The following is a 19595-nucleotide window of genomic DNA, read 5'->3' as shown; positions in this document are numbered from 1 at the left end:
ACTGCTTTAGAAAGTAACAAGAACAATGGGATAAGTGTGTTCCAAGCCAAGGAAGATTCATAGTAATTTGTCTTTTACTGCAATACTTCTTGTGTTTTGAGATGGGGTCTCACCATGTAGTGTAGGCTGGCCTTGAACTCACTTACATAGCCCAGGTTAGCCTCAAACTCATGGCAGTCCTCTGCCTCAGCTTCCCGAGTGCTGAGATTACAGATGTGTGCCACCACACCTAACTGCAGTTTTTTGGGGGGAGGTACTGGAAATTGAACTCAGGACCTTGCACTTGTCAGGCAGGTGCTGCACCACTGAACTATAGCCCCAGCCACACAATACCCTTTTATTTTATTTTTTTTTATGTCAGATGGGTAATGTGCCGATGTCATAATAAGGTTCAAAGGAGGCACATGTCATGCATGGAGCCTGAACACCCAATCATCACACTTATGAACCTGAGGATCAACACACAATACCTTTTAAAACATTTAAAATTCATTGTATTTGTCGATCACACCTTGTGTGTTCTTCCTATTTCATCTATTAGTAAACTGAGTCACAGAAGACATGAATACCAACCTATGTGTTCCTCTCTTGATTGGGACATTCACATTGCCCCTAGCGAATGAGAAAGGGAAGGTCTCCCAACAGTTACTCTCTCCTGACAGAAAGAAAGCAGAGCCAAAGTAGTGCATTTAGTTACAGTCAAAGACCTTCAGGGGAGGGGGGGACATGTGACACCTTCCTGGAAAAAAAACAAACAAACTGAAAGGTCACAGATGTCCAGGTATGTAGGGAGAAGAGGAGAGTTTTGGCAGCAGGTTAGATTGTCTTTAGAGGAATCAGCATTCTGACTGCAATCTTTCCTGTCCTTGTCTGCTTTGAAAGATTTTAAGAGAAAATTTTAAATAAGACAAAACTAATAGCACCAACTTTAGCTCCTTAAAATGTCATAAATTTATGTGATTTGAGGAAATATCAGTTTTGACCTGACATTTTACCTCTTACAATTTCACGTGCAGGGCTGGGGGTGTAAGTCCCCCCCAGCTGGTCGCTCTTGCCTAGTATCCAGAGGCCTTGCTTCAGTTCCCCAGGGCCACCAAAAACAAACAAACAAAAAAACACCTCAGATGCACCACTCTAAGTATTTCTTCTCCTTGCCTTTTCCTTGTATCAAGGACAAGGAGAGCTGTCCTACTGATCTCTTTTGGATTATCTTAATCTTTATGTTCAGTAAAGCTTCCTGGTTGTGATTATTTCTGGGTCACATCACCATTGGATTTGCCAAGAACTAAAAAATCAATAGTACCTCTGTTAACAAACGTACCTGAATAAATTCTGCTAGAGGCCAGTGTGGAGATTCCTCAAAAAACTACAACTAAAGTTTCCATTTGACCAAGCTAGTCCTCTTCTTGTTATCTTCACACAAGAATTAAAAGCATCGGGGCTGGGGATTTAGCTCAGCGGCATAAGTGCCTGCCTTGCAAGCAGGCAGTCGTGAGTTCGATCCCTGGTACCGATAAAAATGAAAAAAAGACAAAAAAAAAAAAAAATTTTAAAAGCATCATACCACAGCAATGTATGCACATCCATGTTTATAGCAGCACAATTTAAAATAGCAAAATCTTGGAAACAGTGCATATGCCCATTAACCAGTAAGTGAATAAAGAAGATCTGCGGTTTTTATGTGTGGTGTTAGGGTTTGTGTCTGAAATGCCCCCCAAGCCTCATACAGTCATGTGGGGGTGCATCTAGAATTTGTGACTGATCCATGGTCCAACGCTGGGATTGTAGGTGTGGCCTGTGTACAATCTAAAGGGCAGAGAGTCTTCTCTCTGTGCCCCTCCCTTTTTGCTCTTGTTGCTTTTGCTGTTTTCTGCCACCCTCTGCCATGTGCCACTCTGCCTTGAGCCAGCCAAGTGTGGACTGAAAACTCAGTAAGCTGTGAGCTAAATCAACCTGTCCTTCCTCAACTTCAGGGGATGGTATTTTGTCTCAGCGAGAGAGAAGTAACAAGAAGACAAGCGGAACACTACTCAGTCATAAAGGATAAACTTGAGACATTTCTAGGTAAAATACATGCACCTTGAGACCATACTCTTAACTGAAGTAAATTGGACACCCATGTATGAATATTGCATTGTTTTTTTGATGTCAGAAACTAAAAGTATAAATAAGGACCAAAATACATAGTACATATAGGGAAGTGGGAAGAAAGTATTCAAAGGAGAAGGGAAACAGGGGAAAGGGTGAAAGGAAGGAAGGGACAAGAAAAAAGAAAATAGAAGGGAAAAATGGAAACAAAACTTATTAATGAAGAGAAGAGGGGTTGAAGGAGGGGAATAGAAATAAAAAAAGACTCAATAATCCTGTAAGCTGGGTATAGTAGCATATGCCTGTAACCCCAGCACTGAGGAGGCTGAGGCAGGAGTATCACTGCAAGTTCCAGACCAGCCTGGACTACAAAGTGAGCTCGGGACCAGCCTGAACAGCATAGCGAGACCCTGTCTCAAAAAGACCAAAAAAAGAGGAGAGAGATCATATACAGGTACAAATTCCCTGAGATGAATGTTAGCATTGTGTATATCTAAGATGTACCAACTTTACCCCCCCCAAATTCTGCTAGTATCATTTTAGATGGTTCCTGAGTTAGTGGAAAACTGAATTAGTACTTGATAATTCATATTTGCTCAGTATGTGTTCTGAGAGGCTGGGTTTCTCAGGAAAACCTTGTCTCTTTGCTGTCTTTTATTCCTATAAATTCTTTTGAGCACCATCCATGTGATTGATTTCTGTTTCCCCAGCCTTGCTCTGCTGGCCTGGTGCATCCCTTCCATCCTTCCTCCAGGTATTTACCTAGGTTGCCTGGGCATCCTCAAGGTCAGCCCATCAGTGCCCGCCTGACCTCCAGCAGTGTCTAGGTCACTGGGTGCCTGGTTAAGTGTGGATTCTTGGCTGCAGGCCCCCCACATCCATGTGCAACCCTGCCAGCTTTCTCGGGTCCTCTCTCCTCCACTCAAACACCTCTGTCTCTCAGGCCACGTCTCAGCTAGTGGAAATGGATCACACAGTTTCACACATCCTTCGCTTCTGACATCAGTGGGGTCTGTGTGTAACAAAGGGTGGGTGTGGCATTGGCAGATCTGTTTGTGCCCCTGTGCTGGTGCTGTGATTATACCATTTATTAACTAACATACAGGTAAGCAAGGAGTGAGAGGAGAGGATGGTTCTGTGAAAATGAAGGTGAATCCTTCGGGAGGGTGAATGCTTAAAAGGACAGGAAGTTTAACCTCTGCTTAGGCACAGCAGCAATCAGAGGTACAGAGGTCCTAACAGTTCGGAGGGATCCTCCACTTCCTGCTTCATAACTGTTGGGGTTCTTTTGTTTGAGACAGGGTCTTACTATGTAAATCCGGCTGACCTTGAACTTACTGTGTAGCCCAGGCTGGTCTCAAGCTCATGACGATCCTCCTGTCTCAGCCTCCCAAGTGCTGGCATTACAGGTGTGTGCCCCTGCACCCTGTGGGATTCTCCTTTAGGCACACTGGCGATTGTGGCTGATGGGCTATAGGTGTTTTGTGCAATAATGGCATTGAACACTAACCAGCAGATGAAATCGTCTTGACCCTACTTGTGGCTTTCAAAATTTCATTTATTACATGGTGGCACACACCTAATAATCCCAGCACTCAGAAAGCTGAGGCAGGAGTATTGCCCTGAGTTCAAGAACAGCCTGAATTACACAGTGAGACTTATCTCCAAAAAAGATTCATTTATTTAAAGAAAAAAGCCAGAGATGGTGGCACGCACTTGTGATCCCAGCTGAGACAGGAGGATTGCCATGAGTTCAAGATCAGCCTGAGCTACATAGTGAGACCCTGTCTCAAAAATCCAAAAATAAGAATAATAATTGTTGTTGTTGTTATTATTATTACTATTACTATGCATGCCAATGATGGTAGGCTTGGACTTTGGTGGCAGAGGAGTAACAAGTCATAATAAACATATCTTTGTTACTTGAGTTGTCAGTTGTAGATGCTGTGCATGGATTCTGTCACTGACGGTGAGGACACCAGTGTTCTCCCCTATCTCCTGCCTTCCCCCGTCTCTGTCCAATTCCTGCAGCAGTGATCTTCTGCATGGGTGAGGTGAGGCAAGAAGCCCTCACTTTCCCCCCTCTAAGTGTCGAGCCTCACTGCCATCTTTCCAGTCACCCTTCCGGTGTCCTTTTGTAGATTCCTTGCCTTAGCTCCCTGTTTTTGACAGTTTTTCCATGTCCTTGGGTCTGGAATTTGAGTTGTGTTCTATTTTTGCTGAAAATGGAGTTTGTATTTTATTTCTCCTTGCATTTATAACATATTTGGATGGCTTTTGAAAACACTGACCTTTTTTTGGAAAGTGAGAAAGACAGTGAAAGACCTCTGAGGAGCTGCAGTTCCCAAAGGTCCCCAAACTGTGAAGCCCTGAGATCTGAAGAGGGGGGCACGCAAGAGCACAGGGGCAGGACTGTGAGCGCACACACCCTGCTGGCAGTGGTGGAGGCAGGTGGTCACCGAGCCCCACCCACCTCCGACCTCTGAACCAGCTTTCCGGGGTCCCTGGAGATAACGCCCCTGGACCAGCGTGCTGAGAGAGAAGTGAGGCCCAGGTTAGCCCCGAGTCTCCAGAGCTGAGGAATAGGGCCAAAAAAAGACACGCCGCGACACGCCGCGTTGAACCCTGGATCCAGCACTCAGTCCTGCTCCTGAGATCTTGGACCCCGAGAGAGTCTTACCAGCTTTTACTCCTACACAAAACAAAGGTTACAGAATTAAGTACACAAAGTACTTGGCACATGGAAAATACTCAGCAAGTATTACCTTCCACCCAATTGGTTGGTTACACCAAAGGAATAAGCACTAATAGCCAGGTCTATTTCTTTCTCTTTTAAATCCCCGTAGAACAGTCTTAGCGTAGTGTGCTGTCTCCACTGTTCCTACCTTAACAGTGCCGCAGCCCTGGGTGCATTCCCACTGCTGTGTAGCCAGCACCATCATGCACCATCAGTTTCATGTTAGAAAACAACCTGCTCACATCTCCCTCCCCAGCCCCTGGACACCAGCATTCTACCTTCTGTCCATATCAGTTTGCCTGCTGTGTGCTTCATATGAGAGTGATCTTTAACTTTTTTTTTATAGTACCAGGAATTTGAACTCAGGACCTTGCGCTTGCCAGGCAGGTGCTTATACTGCTGAGCGATATCCCCAGGTAGAAGAGGGATCCTACCGTAATTGTCACTGTGTATGACTTGCAGCCTAGTGGTCTCACGGTTCATCTGTGTCCTAGCAAGTACCAGAATTTCCTTGTTCTTCAGTCTGAGGACTGTTCCGTATGTGTGCATGCTGCTTTGTTTACCCAGTCATCCAGCAGTGGGCCCTGAGTCCCTCCCACGGTTTTGCTCTTGAGGGCTCGCTGTGCTGGTAGCTCCCCAGCACCCTGTGTCCCTTCTGCTGGATGTGTCCTCAGAAGGGGACTTCCTGATCACTACGATGATTCCCTTTGTAATTTCCTTAGGAGCTGCACACAATTTGTGCCCCTAAAGAACTGCATCTTGATGGAAAAGTGGAAGCTATGAAGTCCCCTGGGGAGTAGTTTTAAAACCAGTTTTGTGTGAAAGTTTAAATTATGTAAATATGAAACTCTCGACATCAAATTTCCATTTGCACATAGGTGAATAATGGAAAGTGTATAAAATGTAGGACTCCTCATGAGGGTAAACGGAAAGTGGTTACTAAGGCTCAGCCTGGGCATGTGTGAGGGGTACACCTGCCTTAACACTGCCCCCAAGATCAAAGGGGACACCCTGGTCACAGGTAGCAGCTTTTTCCTTCCACTTACTGTGGACAAAATAGGAAGTACCAGTGACCAGTGTAGGGGCACACCTGTACTCCCGGCACTCAGGAGATGGAGGCAGGAGGATCGCCACAAGTTCACAGCCTGGTCCATGTGCCAGAAAACCTCATGGTCAAATGCACACATGCACAGCATCTTCACTGACGGCAGAGGAAACGGAAGCTGCGCTCTGTCCATTCCAGTGGTTCTTAGCTGCAGTGCGTTTGTTCCCAGGAGATGTTTGGCATTATCTGGGCATCGTGGTTTGTCATCGGCGAGAGGTGCTGCTGGCATCTTGTGCATGGAGAGCAGAAGCATGCTACAGTGCATAGGACAGCCCACCGGGTATTTGGCTCATGTTGCCACTGCCCTGCTGGGAAGCGTGAAGCCTGTCCTTAGCTCCCTCTCATGTAAAGCTGCCATCCCAGCCAGACCAGGAGCCCCAACTTGCCTGCATCAGGAGGCACCCGAATCTACCCGAATCCTTCTCCCCACTTTTGTGAGGTTGGAGCCCAGCTGCAAGTGTCACACAGTCCTGTAAGGTGCCCTGCCTTCTCCAGCCATCCTGTGACCTCCACGGGACAAGCCCAATAATCGGGCACTTAGCTGGCCACGGAAAGTGGAACTTGCTCTCTTCCCAGTTTGACTAAAGTGCCGGAGAGCCCATGTTGATAGATTTGACTTGAAATATGAGGGCCAACGTAATGCCAGCCAGTACTGATGATGGTGAAATTAGCGATGAAAACCATCACAACCTGCGTGGGACCCAGCATGGGCAGAGCCAGCCAAGTTGCTTTCCACACTAGTTCTCCCAGCCAGCTCCCACGGCAGTCCTGGGGAGGCAGAAACAGCAACAAGAGCATTTCTCCACAGTACCCTGTAGACAGATGGCAGAGCTCCAAGTTCTCACTGAACCTGAGTGCAGCCAGGTACCTCTGTTGGTGCTGGCAGAAGACATTCTGGCTGTGATACTTGGGGGACAGGAAGGACCCCTCATCACTTCACTGGAGAGGTGGCTATGCCAGGGCCTTCAGGGCCTAAATTGTAAATCAAAGCCCACTGTCACATCTGACCACTCTGCATCTGCAGGAGAGGAGGCCAAGCAGGCCTGACCCTGGCCCCTGCAGCTGTGCTGCCCGCCGTCTGTCTACTTCCCTGCAGGTCCACTACATCCTCCAGGAGGTGGTGATGGGCGGGATGGTGCTAGAAACCAATATGAATGAGATCGTGGCCCAGATGGATGCTCAGAGCCGGCTGGAGAAGTCGGAGGTGAGTTTGGGGCCATCTGCTTGGTCTGCTGGGCAGATGCCCAGGGCAGGCGGGGATTGCGGCACCTTTGGAGGTGGTGTCCGCTCACCTTCTTTCTTCCTAGAGTCCATCAGAGCTGGATGATTTGCAGAGGGTATACAGCTCTGGCTTGGGAAGCTTTGGCTGGTGTTCGTGGTTTCTGATTCCTCCTCTAAAGGCGGCACACTCCCTAGAGGGACCTGGAGTCCCCTTCCCCTCTCCGCAGTGGTTTTCAAGTTTGTCTACTGTGTGAATCTGCTGTCCCAAGCAGCCATTTCCTGGTTGGCAGTTTCCTTACTTCTGGTTAGGCTTGTAAAAAGCTGGCATAGTCGCATCAGGCCAGGCTTACACAGACCGAGCACCGCCCACCCTCTCGTGGTGCTGGGCTGATACAGAAGCTCTCGGGAAAGTTGGTCCCAAAGATCTTTCAGTCCCTCAGCTATACCGAGGACAGTGGTGACAGGTATGTGCCTCCACAAGTGCAGAAGGAGTAGAACAAATTACCTCCTGACTGTCTGAGTGGCGTAAGTTTCTTTGCTCTGGGACTCCTCTTTCTGTGAGGACTGGCAGGCTGCTGAGGAAGCTTTTCTAGACCGCAGCTCTTGGGCAGCTCGAGTTCCTTCAGAAAGGCGGGCTGGGGAGCTCCCTGAGGTTAGGAGTGAGTCAGAGCTGTGGGTTTGGAAGCAGGGGAAGCAGATCTGCTGGATGAGAGTGGGACAGAGTCAGGGTCCTGAAAGCAGTCAGTCAGGAAAAAATGATTTTGAAGAGTCTTTTTGAAGAGTCTGTCCACTCCCGCCCTTTGTGCGCTCTGGGAGTGAACGCGGGGCAGGACATGGGCCTCTGTGTCCACCATGTGACATTTCCAAAGCCAGCCTTTTCCATCCTGTGTTAATTGGCAAACAGTTGCCCTAAAGCTGTGATGTTCCTTTTCCTTTTCAGAATTTCCCCGTGACGTTGCACTTGTCTGCAAGATAGTCTCTTGAGGAAAGGGTTTGGTTTTGCTTGGTTTCATAACCAGAAAAGTACCCTTGATCCCTCTTCTGACTCGGATAAACCATCTCAGGTTATTCCAACCAGCACGTACTGGGCCCTTCCATGGGCCACACACCGTCAGTTGCTGGGACTCTGAAGCTGTGACATATGACGCAAGCCCGCCTTTGAGGAGCTTGTAGTCTGACCGGAGTGCGGGCTATGGACCACATGCTGAACCCCACTGTCCTAGACGTTGTTTTGTTGGCTACCTTTGAGGAGCAAGGAGGAAAAATTAAAAGTCATGTGTGTCTGTTTGGAATTGTTCTCGGTCTCCTCCATCTTTGTGTGTTTTGTTTGTGAAGCACCAGCAGCAGGCTCGGAGAGTGTGTCCCCCACTCACCTCTCCTCTCTCCTCAGGGTGGCCTTTCTGCAGCCCCTGCGCGCGCTGTGTCTGCAGTAAAAAACATCAACCTGCCTGAGATCCCGCGGAACATCAACATTGGCGACCTGAACATCAAAGTGCCCAACCTGTCTCAGTTTGTCTGAAGGCGAGGCTCGGGCCAAACTGGAATCTCTTAGAACAAGCAAAGCCAGGCAAGCCGGAAGCAGAACCTGCTGGCGCCTTAGAAGTGTCAGGCTGTGGCCCGGTTCCTGTGTGTGGGAGGAGTGGACCAGGCTTCCGTGCACCCCAGCCCTCTGCCAGCCGGGATCTGTGCCATGCCACCTGCACCTTTGCTCTCATGCTCATGCTCTCTCGCAGGCTGTCTCTGTCTGTCTGCTTCCCTCATGGATTGACATCGTTCTCTGACTCCTCCTCCTCAGCGTCAGAGCTCCTGAGGTCCAGGAGGAGGAGCCAGCCCTTCTGTGTGTGTAATGGAGTGGGATTCATGAGGCCTGCAACCACCTGCTGGCTCTGCTGGGGCCCTTTTACCTAGAATCCTTTTGTATATGCAAGCTCTCTGGTTGCCACCTCTCGCAGAGGACATCTTCCCCTTCCCTGTAGTCCTGGCTCAGTCCTCCCAGGTGTCTGTGTGCAGGAGGAATCCATAGCATAAGCCCGGTGCACAGTGCCACATTCCTCACCGTGCCACAGAGGTCCTCCTGGGGAGAAAGGGACCCTGTGTCTGTAGGGTTTAAAATATATTCCCCTCAGGAAGCAGAGGCTCAGTTGCTGTGTCGTGAATGAGGAGTCTCCCCACACCAGGAGGGAATGCAGTGCCGCCAGTCTCGGATTTGGAGCACGAAAGCCTGAGCAGGGGCCACCATGCAGCTCCTGGACCTGCAGGACACCAGCTGCGCCCTCCCTGGGCTGGGCTCTGAGTACATCCAGTTCCTTCAGGGACTGAGCAGGCTCTGGAGACCCGGAAATGTTTAGATGGGATGAGACGACTTCTTCCTGTGGCTAACGTGGAGCTGGGACTGCCACCACACTCAGGCCTCTTGCTGCACACGGTCTGGTAGGCCAGGTCTCAGGGACAGGCTCGCGCTGCCTCGCACACTGGCTCCTCAGGCCTCCTGATGAGTGGCAGGGCAGGTGCCATGTGCAGGGTCCACAGAGCTGGCAGTTTTGAGCAGTGCTTCCTGTGGTTTGGGTCTGTTGCTCTCCGCAGCTTCTCGTTGTTGCTCTTCTAGGTGACCAGTTTCTTGGCAGGTGACAGTAGGCAGCCTCATGTGGGAGGAAGGGGGGGAGGTAAATGATTTCCTCATTTGAAGGAGTTGAGTTTTGGGGTTTTTTGTGACAGGATCTTGCTATGTAGTGCAGGCTGGCCTTGAACTCACAGCAACCCTTTTGCCTCAGCCCCCGAGTACTGCGATCACAGGTGTGTGCACCACTTTTTTGAGGGGTAGACATTTTAGCCCATTGAAGTAGTAATAAAACTAATAGGAAAAAAAAGTAGTGTTTACTTTGCATCTTCTGTGAGATCCTCTGATGCCGTAAGGCAGACATTCTTAGCCCCTATTGCAGAGTAAACTCTGAAGAGTAGTTCAGAAGCAGTGCAACCTGCTCTTGCTGCTCACAAAGCTGAGATTTCCCTGTATGTTTAAGATGTCTCCTCTCAATTTTATCTCCTTTTTTATAGTTAAGGAGACAGGCTCAAAGAGATCTAATAGCTTCTCAAAAACGGATGAAAACAGGCCTGGTTTCCTAAGGTAGCTGGTAAGCACACCTAGATTAAGAGGTGAAGGGTCCCCACGTACCTCCACCTAACTACTAAGGCCCAGAGTGCTACCTTTTATTTGAGGGTCACAGAGTGAGGCCCGAGTCACTGTTCCTGTCATGGCTGCATGTATGCTGCTGCACAGTTGTGACTGGGTTTCCTGAGAGTTTTGGTGCGTGGCTGAGAGCCCGTGCTCTCCAAAACCATTAACTGGCCCCATCGATGTGAAAGTGAACATCCAGACAGCACCCCTCACACTGTCCCTGCAGGTAGCAGAAAGCTTCATACTGGCTTTTCATTTGGAGAACTCAGGCCCTCTGGACAAGCCACAGTATTCATTCATTACCTGCTTGAAATTTCCTGCAAATCCAGCCAGGCTTTTTAGCTGCTGTGCCCATCAGCATCTTTCTTTTTCTCCTTTTTTGGAGAAGGGAAACAGTGTTTGCTGCTGAGCAGTGTCAGTGGTGAGCGTAGGGGTTGGGTTTGGGTTTCCTGTGGTTGGCCCTGGGCTTCCCAGGTGGTGTAGGACACTGGGTGTTCAGCAAGCACCGCCGCTACCCAGCATCTGTCCTGTCACACCGTTTCTAGGTGCCTGGTAAGGCCAGGCTCAAAGGGCGCTGCTTCCTCCCATTGTCATGAGCATCTGAGAGGCTCTGCATATTGGGACAGGGTTGCCTGACCAGCAGCCAGTCAGCAAGTGGCTGAGACATACGGAGAATCTAAAGGATAGACCCACTTCCCACCCTACGTGGCTCCACCGTGCACCTCCTACAGCCTGGCTATGGTGTGGATCTGAGTCCTCCTTACGTCCCCCCTCTGCCACACGCACAGCCAACCCTCCTTGGCCTCTACTTCCACCTCCACCACCCCAGATCCAGCTTAGTGATGCTGTATATGACCCCAGTTTCACCAGAAGAGGAGCCAGGGGGACACAACAGGACCAGGTTACTGGCTAAACCAGTGGCCCAGACTTTGGTAGAGGGCAGCCTTAGTAAGTCCACCTGGGCATGGCTTCCCAGTAAATGCACCACTAAGCCAGGAAGTGTGAGAAGCCCAGAGGGCTCTGTCATCCACTGATGAGCACATGGCCATCTCAAGCTTAAGGCTTCTGCCCTCCTGGGAGCCCTGAAGGACTGTATGTGGGACGGGTGGACCTAGTGTACAAGTGGGCTGGTGACAATGGCCTTTGGGCAGGTATTTCCAGGCAAATAATGATTCCTTTCCAAAAGACTTGAAATTCTTTCCTATTTCAGTTTTTCCTTTCAAAAAAAAGGGAGAAGAGATGCTGTTGAGGTTCACATTGTAAGAAAACACCAGACTGTGCTGCAGGATTCCCAGCCTGGTAGCCACAAGGGTTTCCAACGTCAAGAACTAAAAACCTAAGCCCCTGAGTCTTTGTTATCAGAACTGAGAGCACAGTGTCCTGGGAGCGAGTCACATTCCAGCTAGCTGTGGCAGCTAACCTCAGCCCAAGAGCCAGCCATCCTTTCCAGGGAGCAGGGGCCCGCCCAGCACCCCAGTGTTGGCACTGCCTGGCCTGGCCTGGCCTGCCCATGTGTTTGGGTTGTTGAGTTGTGGCCTAGTGCCCGCTTGCAGGATGTGAGCCCGCGGAGGACTCATCTCATCCGGTGCTACATACCCGCTCCCACCGACAGTTCTTGCCTGTTCCGCTGCATAAGGCTTAGCATGTGAAGACCAAGGCAGAGGTAGCACGTTCTCAGTCTCTCTTAGCCTATGCTTTCCGGCCCTGCACTCAGCACCTTGGGAACAAGGATAATGGCCTTGGGAGCAGGAGGTGGGGAGGCCCACTGGTGGCTGTGGAGAATAGGAGAGGAGGGAGGCAGAGTGAACTAGGGTCAAAGGTGACAAAGTGCTCCCAAGTAGGAGCACAGCCCAGAGAGGAGGGATCCAGTTTGGATGTGAATGTGTTAGCCTCGGTTCCCTAAATACCTGGGGGGAAATGCCTGTCCATCCCAGACGCTGGGGCATGGTAGTGAGTGCTACAGTCAGGGACCAGAGAGTCCCTGGCCTGTGGGCAGGGGAGAGAGAAACGTGCAGTCACGTATGGGGGCAGGAAGAGATGACCCTTAGCAGGTTTGCAGCTGCTCCACCAAAACCCTAGGCAAGTAGTGCGGTCCAGTGGTGGCAGGGTCTGCCGTGGAGACACTGGGCAGGAGTGTGGCGGGCCACCAGCCAGGTGCGCACACAGCCAGAGGCCGCCAGGGATGAGCCCCAGCTGCTGCAGTGCCAGGCGCTCCGCAGAGGGAGTGCGAACTGAGGAAGCAGATGACTGTCCCCTGCGGTCCCAGGAAGTGGTGAGAAGGCACATCTGTGGCTCAAGAGAAATGAGGGCAACCAAGGAACAGTGGTGATACTGGTCCCTGCTCTGGTCCCCTCAGTGGCATGCCAGGGCCAGGGGCACTGTGTGGAGCTCTAGGGGAGGTGGCACAGGCCTGCGGAAGTGAAACTTCCTGTCCAGTAAAGAGGGCTCCTGGTCAGAAGAACAAGGCTATGACTGGTGAAACCACAAGTGCGGGGCGGGGGAGGGCCTTGGAACTTCTTTTCCTCCTAGTGGAAGGACCCATGTGATGAGCTGTGACCAAGCAGCCCCGGCTGAGGGGATCCCGTAGGGACTCCAAGCACACCTTCCAGTGCCGCTCAGGGCCATCTCCCCACACCCCAGCTTCCCAGGCCTGGGCCGAGGCAGGCCATTGCCCTCTGCAAGCCTGTGAGCTGGTGGTACAGCTAGGTGATGGGAGAGAACCCAGGGACTATTTTCAGAGATGTGCCCAGCATCTCCCAAACCAAGCTGAGGTTCACAGTACAGACCCTTCCTGAGTTAGGATGAGGTTATGTCCCAATAAAGCCATTCTAACTTGAAAAAGCAGAGGAATACAGAACACCCCGGTGCTCAGCAGAGGCATGCTGTTTTCCCCGCACTGTTAGCTCAGCGATTGCCCCGAGCCGCTCGCCACCACAGCCTGACAGAGGATCTTTCTGCAGGTCAGCGGCTCGGGGAAGCACAGTAGGAGTACAGTTCCTGCTGCACCATGGTAAAACAGAAAGATCACACGCCTGGGCTGTCTGTTTCCCGAACTGCACCAACCAGGCTCTGACCAGTCAGGGCGGAGGGACCAGGCTTGGGGTTCTGGACTCAGTGTGCCGCCTCCTCCTCAAGCACGGTGCAAGAGGGGACAGCAGCCTTCCCATACCTTCTCCGGCCCTTTGATGCCGGTGGCAAACTGGTGCCAAGAGAGAGCCACAAGCCTAGCACTCTTCTACTGCCCCTCAACAGCCGGAGAAGAAGATGCCCTCCTGGTGCCTCTCAGGTGCAGGACACCAGGCACCTGCCAGGCTTCCCTTGGTGCCTCCCCAGCCCCAAGCAGCAGCATGCGGGCCTGGGAAGAGCCTTATTCCTGTTAGAGAAGCACTCTACACCAGAGTCAGCTAGGATCTGCACTGCCAAGCAATACCAGCTTTTCTAGACCTTGTTCCGAAGGGCTGGGCAGTATCGCTAGACACTCTTGCAGGCCACCACTGCCTGCACTGTCACCCACAGGAAGCAGCTCCCACCCTGTCCTGGAATCACCAGTGGAGGGCGAGAGTTTCCTGCCAAGATCCCCTCCTAGGTGCTTCTGCCCTTTCCCATGCCTGGGCCCTAGGGCTGCCACCCAGCCCAGTGGTTGTTTAAGGTACATAGTGACAAGGGAATCCCAGGGCTCCAAACTCTGCCTGGCACCCCAGCCCGAGTCTGGCACAGGGAGCACCTGCAACGGGACATTCCTGCCAGCCCTGCCCCGAGCCCCTGAGCCCCCAAACCCTAGACCACCACCCGTTCTTGTTATGTCACCTCAGAGAAGCCACAGGCTCCAGGCCAGGCACTGTCTTTGGGTCATATAGTTCCCCAGACTTGTGGGTCCTCCTGGGTGGCCCTTGCTTGTCCCTGATCAGTGCCGAGGTGGCCTAGTTCCCATCTTCTCATCCCATTTTAAGCCTAAGCCTGGGTTCTGTCCCATCTCACCACCCTACAGCAGTTAAAGCCTTTGGAGAAGCCTCAGAATGAGGGCTGCTGGCCCAGTGAGGAGCCCCTTTTTGGCCCAGACCAAACCAGGATGGAACTGTGTGGATGGTGAGCGATAGGTGTGGAGGACATTCTAAGATTGGCAGGATTGCAGGGCTGTTGCTGGGCATGGAGTATGACCCAGAGAAGACAGGCGGGAGAGATAGAGGTGACCTGCATAACAGAGGCCTGGTCTGAGCCAAGGGCCATGGTGATACAGGGGACAGAAATTCCTGACCTGCTAGATGTCCAAATTGCCAAGTTCCTGTTCTCTAAAATCAAAGAATAAATTTGAGGAATAGGGGAAATTAGGAAGAATTCATTGAAAGAAAAAAAACTTCTGCCCAAGAGAAACAGAGGGGACCGGAAAGTGGGTTGGCCATTGCCACCACTTCTCAAGGGTGTTTACTGAGCAAAGTTACAAGATGAGGAGGGTTTAAGGTGGGACAAAACTGTAGTCACCTAACAGGATTACAAGTACAGTCACTCAGGTAATACTGATCCGATGAGAAGCCATAAGGTGAGTGTGAGAGGGACAAAGCTGTGGAGAACCTGTAAGATCACAATATGGCCGGGGCTTAGCTCAGGGGCACAAGTGCCTGCCTGGCAAGCTCGAGGTCATGAGTTGGATCCCCAGTACCACCCCTCCAAAAAAAAGTACAGTGGCTGAGATAATACTGATTAAGTGCGAATCAAATTGTGCAACAAGTCGTGTAGCAAGCACACCTGTGGGGCGGACAAGGACTTTTCTTAAGGAAAGGGTAAAGAGCTTCGGTACCCACCCCAGCGTGATTGGCACCTTCCAGAGTATCAACCACAGCTGCTCACCCCTCAGGGAAGCGTGTGGATCCTCTTTCCCTGAGCCTGGCCTTCAGTGAATTCCCCTCCAGTCACAGTTGTTTTCTGCACTGAACTTTCCAGGGCCTCAGCCCTGACTGCCTATATTATTTTTAAATAACTTAGCTGGGAGGAGCTGAGTATAGAGAGCAGAAAGGGAGGTCAGCGTGGCTGTGTGTGTCTGTGCAGGGGGACAGTCAGGGTGGGTAGGAGGGCAGGTGCACATGCCGGAGGGGCCAGGGAAGCCAAAGAACTCAGCCAGGCATCGTGGCGCATGCCTGTAACCCCAGCACTCAGGAGACTGAGGTAGGAGGATCAGTGAGAGTTGAAGACCAGTTTGTACTCCATAGTGAGTTCAAGTCCAGCCTGAGCTACATAGCGAGCCTGTCTCAAAACCAAACCAAAAAATGGACTGAGACCAGGGTTGGAGAGGCTCAGCTTAGGAGAAAGCATTCAGGGGCTGTGGACTGGAGTCTCTAGGCACTGGGAAACGAAGGTTAATAGGTGGGGCTGTTGGGAAGAAGGTACCCCAGGGAAGAGATCCTCATTACCTCCAGTGCATTTAACTGATCCCTGAGTTCCTGTTATAGTCATGAACCAGGTGCCCGTGGGGAACTCCAACCTGGGAGCAGGGGTGGCTGGGCTGGATGGCAGCCAGAGCAGGGCTGGCTGGCACCAGGGACAGCAGGATGGGACAGTGTGTGCAGGCCCCTCCCACTGTCTCCAGCCTGCATGCAATGACATTGTAGCCCCTGTTGGGAGAATTACACTCCCTGCACCTCGGTCACCAGGCACTGCCTGTGACTTGCTTTGTAGTTATACACAGAGATGACACATTTCGAGGTTCGAATCAGGCAGGATGAATGCTTTACACCATTGGGGGTAAATCTGTGGCCTGCATGTTGTTCTTCTTTTAAAACAAAAGAGGTTAATATATTGCAGCAATGTTACAGGCAGCTGAGTTAGTTAGAAATATCATAGGCTGGGCTGGGCCCTCCAAGGAGCCAGTGCAGAAGACCAGATACCTAGTAACCTAGGAGAACACCTCCCACTGTGGGCCAGATCTCAAGACAAAAGACAAACAAATGCAACCACACCCTAAGCGTGGACATCAGGACTCACATTCTAAATAGGTAAGGGTCACCATGTGGAAGCCCAGTGTCATCCCAACCCCCTACTGAAAGAGTCACTGCTCGTTAGCTGGCCTGCATGCTGCGTGACTTGGTTCCCTGCTCCTGATTCCGTCAGTTTTACCTGAACTGTTAATCTTATTGGTTGACCTTAGTTCTGTCCCACCTCAGGCCCACCCTCTTTGAGTTCCTGTTTCCCCCCACTTTGGAACCATCTTGCCTCCAGGTTTTTGCTTTATGAAAGTCCCTAGAAAAGCCGGAGGTGGTGGCTCACACCTGTAATCCCAGCACTCGGGATCTTTGGCGAGTTTGAGACCAGCCTGGGCTACAAAGTGAGCTCAAGGCCAGCCTGAACTGCATAGTGAGACCTCTATCAGCAGGATGTAAAGAGCAGCCTCCTGGAACTCCTTGCTTGTCCCTGTTGCCTCTTATTCTGGTGCAGATGAGATTGGCAACTATGTCCTGTGAACAGGGTTTGTCCTCATGTTCTCACTGGACTCTCAAGGCTCCGTCTCCTTTCAAGGCTAATCTATTACTTGATTTGTCTTGCTTCTCTGCCCCTCCCCCACTCCTCCTCAGCCGAATGTTAAAATAGAACCTCCCAGAAAGAATGGCCACTATCAAGAAATCAATCAGTAACAAATACTGGAGGGGCTGTGGGGAAAAAGGAACCCTTCTCCACTGTTGGTAGGAGTGCAGATTGGTGCCACCACTGTGGAAATCAGTGTGGAGATTTCTCAAAAAAGTAGGACTAGAGGTCCCATTCAATCCAGCTACTCCCCTTCTTGGGAACTAAGACATCATACCACAGTGATATGTGTGCACCCACTTTATAGCAGCATAGTTTATAATAGCCAGGTCTTGGAAACAACCTAAATGCCCATCGACTGAGGGATGGATAAAAAAAGATGTGATATTTTTATGCAATGGAGTACTACTCAGCCACAAAGAACGACAAACTGGATGCTTTTAGGTAAATGGATGCACCTTGAGAACCTACGGAAAAGTTCTTCCCCTAGTATAAATTAAAATTAGTACAGTTATGGTGGTGGTCTAAAGGCGGAAGGCCAAAGCAAAAACGCTTACCATTTCCTCCTTCTTCTTCAGCCCTAATTGCAACTCCCTTTTTTGTTTGGATGCAAAGAAAATTCCAATCAGTTCCTCACACATCATCAATGCCTGCCCCAGAGGCCACTTCCGGTCAGAGGTCATATATGTGCTCCTTTCCATGTCCTCAATAAACCTGTTCTTATCTTTTTTGTACTTTTCGTTTTTCTGTTGTGCCAAAAACTTTAACACATACTCATTAATGAAATAAATAAGACACACATGTGTAAACATCATATTGTTTCATTAGTGTGACAAGCAAAGAAAAAACGTGTATGTGTATGTACATGTTTATAAAAAGTTAGTTAAGATACACTGATTTCTCTGAGTTCACTGAAGGGAAAGATCTGTGCTGGTACTGTTCAGACTCATGCTGATGTCCTGTGCTCTGGGTGAGTGATTTAGGGAAGACAGTGCTCAATATATGTACCATTCTTGGCCCCTGATTGATGTTTTTGGAATTTTGTTATAGTTCTTCTCATCTTCTTCTTTTTTTTTTTTCTATTGATCTTTTAATAAAATGGATTTGGAAAAAAACAACAACCCTCCCCCCTAAAACCTAGAACCTTTCCTTTGTTCTAATGCCCAGCGCTTTGCACATGAATTTGGCTGAGTCAATGTGCATGTGAAATCCTGGAAATAAATCCTCCTTTTTCCCCACTGGTCTCTCTGATTTCTTGGATTCTGCAACAGTCTGATTATTTTTGCCTGTTTTTTTCTTTCTTTTTAAAGATTAACTAATTAATTTTTGTCTTTTTGAGGCAGGGTCTCAGTTCAGGCTGGCCTTGAACTCGCAGTGATCTTCCTGAGTCGTGGGATCACAGGTGTGTGTCACCACACCCTGAACCTCACGGGAATTCCAGGACAGCCTAGGTTACTGGTGTAGCAAGATTGGGTCTCTAAAAACAAAACAAATCATTGTACATACACACATAAATGGCCTATTCAGCAGCTGGCAGTGAGGCTGAAGCACTGCTGAGGTCATGAGGGCCACCTGGGTGGCAGGAGGGGACAGTGATGCAGCAAGGCCTCCCCGAAGGCAGGGTTCAGGGCGTGGGCTGGAGAGTGCAGGATCCAGCATGTCCAGTGCTGACTAGACAGGGCTCGGAGAGGCCAAAGGCCCTGGTGCCACCAGCTGAGGGTGGGGCTTGGGACTGGCGCTCTCGGGCAAGAGAGTGAGCTTGGATGTGTGCATGGGGAACCTCAGATGCCTGCCCCATGTCTGCTAGGTGTGGGACAGGCAGGATGTGCCAGGCAATGGGCAGAGATGGGGTGCTGTCAGAACAGAGGAGCCCACGGGAGGGCACCGGGCACCCAGGTCCAGTCCAGTCACACTCCGGTGCCCCACAGGGTGGCCCAGTAGGGTGAAGCCTCCAGGAATGAACTAGGTGATTTTCTTTCCAGTGCTGGAGGCAGGGGAGGCTAGGCTGGGGTGGGGCTGGGCTGTGCATCCTGTGAGCCGTGTCGCTGTGGATGTGACACAGGCTTGCTGAGGGGCTAAGAAAGTTCAGGACTCTGCTGGGGGTGGTGAGTTGAATGGTGGCCCAAAAGACACGTCCACTTCCTCTGAGACAAAGTCTCACTCAGTAGCCCAGGCTGGCCTCAAACTCATGGTCCTCCTTCCTCAGCCTCACAAGTACTGAGATCACAGGTGTGTACAACCACACCCGTCACCATCATCATCACCATCATCCTCATCACCGTCCTCCTCCTCCTCATCAGCCTGGTGATTGCCTGATCTTCATTTTATTTGGAAAAGTGTCATTGGTGTAATTAAGTTAATTGTCTGCAGATACAATCAGCTGGAAATATCTGGGCAAGCCCTAAATGCAGTGACAGGTGTCCTTACAGAGAGAGAACTCTGTGAAGACAGAGGCAGTGACAGGACACAGAATGCTGGAGTCATTTTCCTGAGAAAATCCCCCTGGAGCCCAAGGGAGCCCCCACTGTTGACCCTGGGATTTGGAATTTCTGGCCCGGCAATGGCGGGAGGATAAACCTCTAGTTTGGGGAGATGGTTCCTGAAGAGTCGGGACTAGCACACAGGCTGAGAGTGGTGTCTTCCAGGCTGTTCCACCCTGCTCAGGGGAGCCAGGAGCTGGCCTGCCAGGGGATGGGAAGGGCCTGGCACAGTCTCGGCCATCTCAGGACACAGCGGGTTCCTGGAGGGGCTGCAGG

The 19595-nt window shown here is 50.6% G+C and overlaps 1 protein-coding gene and 1 non-coding gene across 3 annotated transcripts in view; one reads left to right on the top strand and one right to left on the bottom strand.

The window, feature by feature from the left end:
* Nucleotides 1-18077, top strand: part of Ap3s2 (adaptor related protein complex 3 subunit sigma 2) — a 54431-nt gene extending 36354 nt beyond the window's left edge. Inside the window, exons 5-6 of one of the 2 annotated variants that reach the window (XM_005006281.4) lie at nucleotides 7027-7134; nucleotides 8542-18077. In XM_005006281.4, coding sequence (XP_005006338.1) covers nucleotides 7027-7134; nucleotides 8542-8670 — 237 coding nt within the window. In that variant the 3' untranslated portion in view covers nucleotides 8671-18077. Of the gene's footprint in view, nucleotides 1-7026; nucleotides 7135-8091; nucleotides 8444-8541 lie in introns of those variants that run through there. The other variant, XM_013158653.3, reaches the window with a different exon arrangement.
* On the bottom strand, nucleotides 356-457 carry LOC111758506 (small nucleolar RNA U13). The gene has a single exon (XR_002792690.1). It is a non-coding gene; the product is annotated as a small nucleolar RNA U13 (small nucleolar RNA).
* Nucleotides 18078-19595: the final 1518 nt, after the last annotated feature.

Source organism: Cavia porcellus, unplaced genomic scaffold (assembly GCF_034190915.1).
Source record: "Cavia porcellus strain 051 isolate PalLab524CR breed Dunkin Hartley unplaced genomic scaffold, mCavPor4.1 scaffold_6, whole genome shotgun sequence".
Lineage (NCBI taxonomy): Eukaryota > Metazoa > Chordata > Mammalia > Rodentia > Caviidae > Cavia > Cavia porcellus.
Note: the sequence above shows the minus strand (reverse complement) of the source record. Positions and strands in the feature narration are given on the sequence as shown.